Source organism: Hyaena hyaena, unplaced genomic scaffold, assembly GCF_003009895.1.
Source record: "Hyaena hyaena isolate Hyena2069 unplaced genomic scaffold, ASM300989v1 scaffold_85, whole genome shotgun sequence".
Lineage (NCBI taxonomy): Eukaryota > Metazoa > Chordata > Mammalia > Carnivora > Hyaenidae > Hyaena > Hyaena hyaena.
Genome location: NW_024080717.1, coordinates 3,140,443 through 3,150,423, shown reverse-complemented (window position 1 = coordinate 3,150,423; position 9,981 = coordinate 3,140,443). Strand labels below are relative to the sequence as shown.

At 52.6% G+C, this 9,981-nt stretch overlaps 1 protein-coding gene across 1 annotated transcript in view; it reads left to right on the top strand.

Moving 5' to 3' along the window:
- Positions 1 to 334: 334 nt before the first annotated feature.
- SHROOM2 (shroom family member 2) overlaps positions 335 to 9,981 on the top strand; it is a 126,991-nt gene continuing 117,344 nt past the window's right edge. The window contains exon 1 of the mRNA XM_039234240.1: positions 335 to 675. Coding sequence (XP_039090171.1) covers positions 511 to 675 — 165 coding nt within the window. The 5' untranslated portion in view covers positions 335 to 510. The remainder of the gene's footprint in view (positions 676 to 9,981) is intronic.

The window sequence follows — 9,981 nt, the reverse complement described above, 5'->3', positions numbered from 1 at the left end:
CCGCCCACCCTCTGGGTAACTCGCGGGGAGCCCCGAGCGCGCACTCGTACCTTTGGCCGGCTCCCCGGTACCGTGTGCGCGCAGGCCCTCGCCCCCTGGGGACCCGTCGAGGGCGTCCCCGGGCGCGCGCCGCTGCCCCGAGCGCCGGTCGCCCCGCCATCCCTCAGCGGCCGCGCGGGCCCCGGGGGCGTCCCTCCCACCCCCCGCCAACTCCCGGGAGCCCCGCGCGCGCCCCGCCCCCTGCCCGCCGAGCCGCCCGAGCCCTCAGCGCGCCGGCCCCGCCCACCTCCGTGCGCCGCGCCGCCCGCGCCCCGCTCCCTCCCTGGCCCCGGCCGGCACTTTCCTCCCGAGTTGCCGCGCAAGTTCGCCACTGGCCGGCGGCGGCAGGAGCGCACGGAGCTTCCCCTGCCCTCGGCCGGCCCGGCTCCGAGTGCATGGGCGCGGGCCGGGCGGGCCCTGGGGGCTGAGCGGCCGCGCCGCCTCCGCGCCCCGCGCCCCGCGCCCCGCGCCATGGAGGGCGGCGAGCCCCGCGCGCGGCCCGAGCGCCTGGCCGAGGCCGACGCGCGGGCGGCCGACGGCGGGCGCTTGGTGGAGGTGCAGCTGAGCGGCGGCGCCCCGTGGGGCTTCACCCTGAAGGGCGGCCGCGAGCACGGCGAGCCGCTCGTCATCACCAAGGTGAGGCAGCTGCGGGACCCTCACGGTGACAGCCCAAAGGCGGCCTCGGGGCGGGGGACTCGTCGGGGGTAGGGGCGCCGGCGGGGCAGGCGCGGGTCCGCCTGGGTTCCCTGCGGGGACCGGGGCCCCGGGACGCGCATGGGTGCGTGGTCCTGGCGCCACCCCGGTCGCTCGGCGGCGGCTCCCAGCCCTGCTGACTCCAAGCGCCGCGCAGAGTTTAAATGGCTCCTGTTCCGGGTCCCCTCCCCTCCCCCTGCGAGAAGGGACCGGGCTGGGTCCCCTGTCACTCCTGGCTTCTCCAGCGGCGGCCTGCACCTGTGGGGCTGCCCAGAGGTGGGGGAGGAGCCACCCCAGGTGCCGGGGGGGGGTGGACTGAACTGTCCCCACCTGTGTTTGCCACTGTAGGCCCTTGGCTCTGCACCCCTTGAACCTGTGCCCCTTGTCACTGGGACACCCAGACTGGCAGCTGTCGCCATGCCAGCTTCCCGATTCCCATAAGCTCATCAATATTTACAGACTTTGGGCTTCCAGCCCTAGATCCACAGCGTTCTGGATCCCTGCAGAAACGTACCGAAAGTTTCAGAGTCCCTTTTAAAAGCGGGACTTGAGCTCCAAGAACAAGATTCTAATGCGTCTCGTCAGGAACGTGTTTGGCGTTTTGTGCGTGTGGTGGGGGAAGGAGGCTGCCTTAGCTCTGTGAATTCTCTGGTCTCAAGAACAGAAATCGAACTTGAAATTTACCAGCTGGGCTTGTATTGATCTGTGAAAACGACAAACCCGCCATCCTGTTTTCTTCTGGATATCTTTTTTTTTAATGTTTTATTTATTTCTGAGAGAGCGAGAGAGAGCGAGCAGGGGAAGGTCTGAGAGAGAGGGAGTCACAGTCTGAAACAGGCTCCAGGCTCTGAGCTGGCTGTCAGCACAGAGCCTGACGCGGGGCTTGAACCCACGAACCGTGAGATCATGACCTGAGCCAAAGTCGGATGCTTAACAGACTGAGCTGCCCAGGCGCCCCCATCCTGTTTGCTTCTGGATAAAAGTGTCAGTGTCTCCGGGAAGGGTTGGGCCAGGCCATTCCTAGGGACAAAGGTCCCTTTAAAATGTAAAAATTCTTGGCTACTACCAGAGTTTGAAGGTGACTTGCTGGTTTTTTGTTTTTTGTTTTTGTTTTTTCTCCTGCTTTCCAGCTTCCCTGCCACAGGAAGGTATGAAGTCACCACAGCACCCGGAATGAATTTGAGAAGTGGTGTGGCTTTGTTCATATAGCAAATGAGACCCTGAACTTTTCTGTTCTCTATTTTCTTTTGTTTTTATATTTACAGAACCATAGAGTCTGAGGGGAGGTTTGTTTAGATGTGCGCTGAATTTGTGTTCAACTGGGCAAAGAGGCTGTCATTGCTATAAATTTCACTAATGTGTAAGCCATTAACGAATTTGGTTCTTTGAAAAGGTGGTACACACTTTGCCCAGCAAGAGCACTTTCCTGCATAAATGCATATCAAAGACTGTTACAGTTGTGCCTTTTTAATAAAGGTCTTACAGGGCATTTCTGATGGTAAAAGTTAAAAATGGCGAATTACTAACACCTTTAGCATCTCATGTGTTTCTTCCAAAAAAAAAAAGATACACACAATTCAACATATCTCTCTTAGACGGGTCATTATATGGAGGTGGAATAAATTGTAAAACATTAGTTAAGGTGAAGTCTTGCCTTTGGGCATACACAGTGTAAGAAAGTTGGAAGTCACTTGAAACTCTGAAATTCCGGGCGTCTGGTTGGGTGGTGGCTCAGTCGATTCAGCGTCAGACTCTTGGTTTCGGCTCATGTCATGATACCACAGTTCTTGGGTTCAAGGCCGCATCATTGGGCTCTGCGTGGACAGTGGAGCCCGCTTGGGGTTCTCTCTCTCTCTTTCTCTCTCCCTCCCCCCCTCCCTCCTCCCCCTCCCCCACGCATGCATGCTCTCTTTCTCTCCCAAAATAAATACATAAACTTAAAAACTGTGAAATTCAATTGTTTGGCCAGAAGCTGGAGAAGGGGATTCAAGAGCATGTTCTCATTCCTAAAATCCCTGGTATGTTCTCCCTGGCCTCCTGCTTCCTCTGTCCAGCGCGCCCCATTCTAGACTGAAGGAGGGGGGCATAAAACTCAGCAGATACACAGCAGGGCCCTTTTGGGGCATGAGGCCTGTGTTCGTGATTTTGGCCTGGTGGTTAGCTTTCCACGCTGCGGCTAAGGTGTCGTTTCCTACTTTGAAAGTTTTTGTGAGTAGGCCACTCACCGTGTGCCCAGCCTTTCCAGATTGTGTTTCCGGATTTTGCAGGAATCAAAATGTTTGTGAGTCTTATCCGAGATGCTCCTCCGTCTCTCCCTTAAACTGCTGCTTAGTTTTTATAGCTGTTCCAGTGTGACTGGAAACTGGGAGTCTATGTATTTAAGATAGAGAGGATTCAGGAGGGTTTGGGACTTCTGTGCTAGCGTCCCATGTACATGGGACTAGACTTTGCAGAGATACGTGCTCCCACGTGCGTTTATCGTATGTTTTTAACTGCACGTTGCATTGCATGGTATTGGCAGTGTTTCACATGCCTGTTTGTCCTCTTGGATTAAGTCATCAATTAGGCCTGCTTAGATTGCAACAGCTGGTAATTAACTGTCTCGTTATTAGAAAAGGATGAAGGGAAGCGTGACCATTTAGAACCACTTGAAGAGTGGGACTCCGCAGTTGCGATAGAGACCGCAGAGAAGGGTTCCGCTGGTAGAATTTGGATGAATCCAAGTTTGGAGTCTTCCTGTCTGTAGCTACTGAAAATCTCTGGGGCTCCTTACACCAGCTGCTGTAATTTGGGGCCCAAATAATAATTGTTCTAAGAGGGGTGGGGTTTTTTCTTTGCATTTAAAAAGTCATAATCCAATATTTTACATAAATGATCCCGGGGATATCCTACAGCTCACTTTCTACGTAACAGAGTCAGACGTGGGGGTGGCTCGATCAAGCGTCAGATGACAGACTCTTATGATAAAGGGGGTGTGATTTGCAAGCCTCGTAGGAGTGTGCATCTTAGACCTGAAGAAATGCCAAGAACAAGGTTGCTTCGGTCTGTGATCTTCAGATCAGCAAGTTTAATCAGCCTCTTTTATTTTAGTTTGTTAATGTTTGAAATGTATTTTGAGAGAGAGAGAGAGAGAGCAAGGATGAGCAGAGGAGGGGCAGAGAGAGAATCCGGAGCAGACCCCTCACTGTCCCCTCATGCCTCTTTCGCTTGAATCCTGAGATCCTGACCTTAGGTGAGATCGAGTCCTGCCTAACTGACTGAGCCACCCAGGCACTCCTTTCAGCCCATTTTATAGATGCAACAGCTGAGGCAAAGGGAAGTTAAATGGTGTGCCCCGAGGTAACAAAACTGGTGAGTCCGGAGAAGGCCCCTAAGGACCAGCTCTCCATCCCCAGAGCCCCCGGTTCCCCTCAGTTCCACCTGGAAACACGCGCAGTGCCATTGTCAAGTGACTGTGTGCCATGCCTTACATGAGGGTCTTTCAGCCTTGGCACCACCGATACTCATACTCGGGTCTGTGTCCTCTGTGGGGGGGCTGTCCCGTGCTTGGCAGGATGTTCGGAAGCCCCCCAGGTCTCCACTCACGTGATGCCACTGGACCCCCCCCCCCCAGGCGTGACAGCCAACAGAAGTCTCCAGACACTGTCAAATGTCCGTCCCGTGGGGGCAGAATTGCCCTGGATGGATTCACAGTGTGGTCACTTTCGTTGTAAAAAAGATGTTAACTTTTAGAGCTCATGCCTCGTTTTTCATTGTGAGGACCCCGGCCTTTTGGGCGGTTTTTGTGCGGGGCTGTTTTCTCCCCAAGTGCTGGCCTTGATGCCAGGCGTTATTTACATAGTAAAAGTCAAACAAATACTTGCTTCATCTGCATTTTTGTCTCTGGGGAAAGGGAAGGAAGCTGGAGCTGAGCGCTGTTCCTGGGCGTTCACTGGGGCTTCTGGGGAGAGACAGTCTTTTCTTTGAGCCTAGTTTGAAGTCAAAGGGACCCCGAACTCCCCGGGAGTGGCATTCTTGGAATTCGAAATGCACGCGTGAGGTCCCGCCAGGCCTCCCCCGGAAGGTGGTAGCCGCGTTTGTATCCACACAGGACTTTCCCCCTGTTTGCAGCTTGACCTTATACTAAGGCTAGAAAATGCACAGGGTGCGGTTTTTCCAGGCTCCTGGCCGGGGGCGGGGGCGCGGGGGGTGGACTGATGCCTTTGTCCTAAGAAACCACAGAGGTTTTGACTCCTTAGTGTTTCCGAGGCCGCATTTGGATCCGGGTTATCCAGGGACCTGGGTAACGTGGTCCCGTTTTTATGAGGTCCTTGCTCCATGGATTCAGCAGATGTAAAACATGGGTGGGGAAGGGGAGGAGCCTGATTCCTAAACTGTCTCTTGAGGGCCTAGAATTTCAAATGGGCGGGAGGGGATCCCTTAGGGAGCTCGGGCCACCAGCAGGCTGTCCGCAGGCCTCCTGCAGCCTCTGGAATGTTTGCTAAGGGGGGAAGGACTGAAGCGCCGGCCCCTCCTCTTCCCCATGTGCGGGAGCCCCTCCCTGAAGCAGGCCAGTGCCTTAGCCAGACGGGCCAGAGACCTGAACCTGGGCCAGCTGTGGCCCCAAGGCTGGCTCCCTTGAGGGTACCTTTGGGGCCCACAGCCATCGTACAGCAGGGCAGGCGAGCTGTGGCCTGGGATCCCCGCAGCCTGCCTCACCCTCTTAGGCGGCTTCGGGCCTTTGAGATGTTTCTCTGGGCTTGAGTGAGAGGCCTTCAATGTGCTTCCTAGTGTGGACAGTGGGGGTGGGATGGAAGGGAATCGGGGCACACAGGCAGGTGGCACAGGTCCTGTGTAAACCGTCGGTCAGGGCTCCTGAACGCAGGAGGCTCTGGGCAAAGCCTGGCCGGCGGTGGTGGGTGGGGGTGGGAGTCCCTGAGCACCTGCTCTTCCCTCCTTAGTGGTCTGCAAAGGCGCCCCGTGTTGTGGGACCCGGCCGAGCCACCGTCATCGGTGGCGGGGAGGTTGGAGCGAGCGGCAGCCTTGGTCAGGACAAGTTGTGCACCTCACGTCTCTCTGTTTGCCCCCGGGAGCCACGTGCTTCGTCAGATATCAGGAAAGGTTTCAGGGAAGAGGGACCGGATGATGAGTGAGGCTCTGGAACGGACAGGTGTCCACTTCCCTGGGATTTGCACAATTCGTGTGTGAAGGCACGGCGGCATCAGTGTCTCTGCTGCCTTGTGGCACCGGACAGCAGATGGCCCATGGCTGGAGCTCCGCCGCCTCCTCGGTGGCCGCGCCAGGGTGCTGTGCTGGGTGCTCCTCCGCGGTGCCGCCGCAGCCACTTTGGGGGGCCAGCCGTGTACTCGGTCGGCGTCTGGTACTTGTCCTCCCGAGGGTGTGTGCGGGAGGCCGGGGAGTGTGATGTCCTGTCCCAGGGTCTGCCCGCTGTGAGGTTCGACGGCGGCAGGAGTCTTCCTTGGACCTTAATTATGCTTCACTCGGGTCTAGAAATCCAGAGGCTTCTGGGGTGTGAAAAGCCATGAACTTGAGCTGCGCACACTTCCACACCATGTTGGATTCGGGCTTCCTGGTTCAGTTGTGAGTAGTTCTTAACATGTCCGGACACTGGTGTTTTGAAAAAAAAAAAAAAAAAAAAGGAAAGAAAGAAAAAAAAAAAAGAAATCGAGTTGGCCTGAGCATGGTAAGGAAACGCTCCTAAAAGTAGTCATTTTCACCTTGTTCCCGCGAGCCGGGATTGCTTAACTGAACCTTCCTGTGCTGGGCGCCCTGCATGGACGGGGCTGGCGTTTCTGTTTGGTAAGCGTTTTGGACTTGCGGTCTTGCCAGAGTTGTTTGATGTCCGCATGCACATAAACCTGGACCTCAGCATTGCTGAGGGCCTCTGTGCGGCTTTTCTTCTTGTGCGCTGAACGCCGTAAACATTCGCCAAGATCATTGCAGGGTTGAAAAGCCCAATAGACTTTTTATTCAGGTCTCACTTCTTTCAAACTCTGTGGTCAGGAGTGGGGGGAACCCTTGGAGGAGACATTTTGCCAGCTGCCCCTCCTCCAGGCTAAAAACTTTCACCCACATGAAGGGTTTTGGAAGGAGCCGAGGGTTCTGCATTGCTCCCTTCGGTCTTTTTAAAACGTTGCCAGCGTTGCCAGTGTCTAAGGCTGGTATGTTCTGGAAGAATTGTTTTCCTGTTACCTTGTTGGATCAAATAGTTGCATTGGCTTGTAGTCTTTCAAGGGTGTTCTGTTTACCCCCGTGTGAGTGGTAAGGCTTCTCTTTGGGTAACATCTTAGTAGAAGGACGTAGGGTATCATCAAAAAAATAATAATCATTGGACTAGCCTTATTTTAGGTTCAGACAGATAAGGTGGTTCAGAAAAGGCAGAATGTTCTCTATTGTGACGCAAAAGTGACTTTTTTTTTTTAATCTTTCCGGTTTCCCATTATTAGTGTTGTTGTTACTGACTGTTGAATCTCAGACCCTCCAGATTCTGTGCTTTAAATAAGGCAACAGTTTTACTTCATGGAAGGAAAGGGACGAAATGTTAGTGTATCTCTTTGAGTTTTGTTTTCATTTTCATCAGAGTGGCTCCGGCACAGTTTAAATAAGCAACTAGTTCTTGGGCCGGTCATCAGGCCACAGCTCTCCCTGCTGCCGTTTCTCCTTCCCTGAGCCCAACAATGGCAACTTTCTAGCTAACACTTCTGGTCATTTGCTTATGCTCTGTCTTGCTGCTGCTTTTGTTTGTTCCTGTTGACTTCCCGCTGTATGGGAAATCGGGACTCGGCCTTTTTCCGCACACCTCCTTCTAACCGTCCAGCCACACACATTTCTTCCCACTGTGAACCCCACACTCCCAATCTGATGACGTCATCATTTTGGTTAGAAGAGGGTTTTTCGACTTTAGCACTATAGACGTTTAGGCTCCCATACAGTTTACCCTGGCTTGAACTATGTGGATCCAAATCCATACACACACACACACACACACACTACAGTAATGTAAACATCTTTTCCTCTGATTTTCTTTATTTATAAAAAAGATTTTATGTTTATGTAATCTCTACATGCAACATGGGGCTCGAACTCACAACCCTGAGGTCAAGAGTGGCATGTTCCACCAACTGAGCTGGCCCACTGCCCTTCCTTAGGATTTTCTCAATCACGTTTACTTTTTCTAGCTCTCTTGTTCGTAAGGATGCAGTATATAATACATACGACATACAAAGTATGTGCAACATACAAAGTTTAGGTCAGGCCTCCAGCCAGCAGTAGGCTATTAGTACTTAAGATTGGGGGGAGTCAGAAGTTTTTCACTTATTTTCGACTGCAGATTGGGCTGCAGGGTCAGCGCCCCTCGCCCCCTTGTTGTTCGAGGGTCAGGGGTAGTTCTTTGTTGTGGGGGAGGGAGCTGTCCTGTAGATCGTCAGATGAGGAGCTTCCCTGGCGGCTGCCCGCTAGATGCCACTACTGCCGTCACCCCAACTGTGCCGACCACACGTGTCTCCAGACATTGCCAGATGTCTTTCGGATGAGGGGACAATCACCGCCTTTGCCCTTTGCCCTGAGTTAACGCTGTTCAGTGCTTGCATATTTTGATGGCCAGCACGATCACTGCCGAGCCTGGTGGTACAAACCGTGATTATTTTTCCTCTGCAAGTTTTCATAGTCAGTGCGGTTAATGGGAGTTTTGTTCCTTTGCTTGATTTCCTACACACTTACCATCGATTCATCCTCCAGATCTTTCCCAATTGTGAAAAAAAATTCATTAGATAATTTTCTAAATGTTTGTTTATTTTTGAGAGAGAGAGAGTGTGAGCGGGGAAGGGGCAGAGAGAGACAGAGAGAGAGAGAGAGAGAGCACGATAGAGTGTGAAGCAGGCTCCAGGCTCCAAGCTGTCAGCACAGAGCCCGACGCGGGACTCAAACCCACAACCAGCGAGATCATGACCTGAGCCGAAGTCAGACGCTTAACCAGCTGAGCCACCCAGGCGCCCCTCATTTCTCTTTCTTTCATTTCTTTCTACTTTTGTTCTTTTTGGGAAGGACAGCGGAATCTTCCACTCCTTACATTGAGTTTTAAATTTGCACTGTCCATTTTTTCTAATTCCGAAGTTTTATTGTTGCTCTTGAATGTTCCTTTTTTTTTTTTATTCCCCTACTGATTTTGCTTCATGTATCTTCTTTCATACGTTTGACAATATTGGGCATAATTTTTTTTTCCTTTTAAGGTTTCTTTGTGCATAGTTTGAGTTTCTGAGCTGTGCTACATTTTTGTTTCGGCTTCTCTCTTCCCTGTTCAAGGCTGTCGTCGCACGTTCCGTGATCCTTCCATTGGCAGGCAAGTGAGAGTAGGTGACAGGCGTGCCTGGGCGGCTCCGTCGGTTAAGCGTCCGACTCTTGATTTTGGCTCAGCTCGTGATCTCACAGTTTGTGAGATTGAATCCCTCATAGGAACTCTGCACTGACAGTGTGAGCCTGCTTGGGATTCTCTCTCTCTCTCTCTCTCTCTCTCTCTCTCTTTCAAAGTAAAGAAATAAAAAATAAACATTAAAAAAACAAGCGAGCAGGTGTTGTTTGGAAGCCGTGTGCACGTGGCTTAGTGATACCGGGGCTGCTTCCCCAGGTCTCCTTTAAGGTTGCAGCTTCAGTTCGGGGCTGGTGCTGCCCTTGCCAAGCTGTAATTCTTGCCTCTACTGACAATACATTTCTGGTGTAGGACAGATTCGAAAGGTGATGTGAGGTCTGCCGGCGTCAAGGGTCCCTGCTTGGCTCAGCGGGGCGGAAGTAGTCACTTGTGCCCTGAACTGTGGCCATGGTGGCTCCCGTTGGTGGGGAAGGTCTTCACAAGCATTCAACTGGCAGTGCTTGTGTTCGAGGCCAGATCGAGCACTCTGTCCTTAACCTCCTTTGTTCGTTCTTTCTTTCTTTCTTTCTTTCTTTCTTTCTTTCTTTCTTTCTTTCTTTCTTTCCTTCCTTCCTTCCTTCCTTCCTTCCTTTCTTCCTTCCTTCCTTCCTTCCTTCTTTCTTTCTCTTTGCTTGTTTCTTCCTTCCTACCTTCCTTCCTTCCTTCCTTCCTTCCTTCTTTGCATTCTTTGTTTTCTTTCTTCCTTCCTTCCTTTCTTTCCTTCCTTCCTTCTTTTTAATGTTTGTTTATTTTTGAGAAAGAGAGTGGAGAGTGGCAAGAAGAGAGGAAAATAGGACCCGAAGCAGGCTCTGTGCTGACTTCAAAGAGCCCGACGCGGGGCTCAA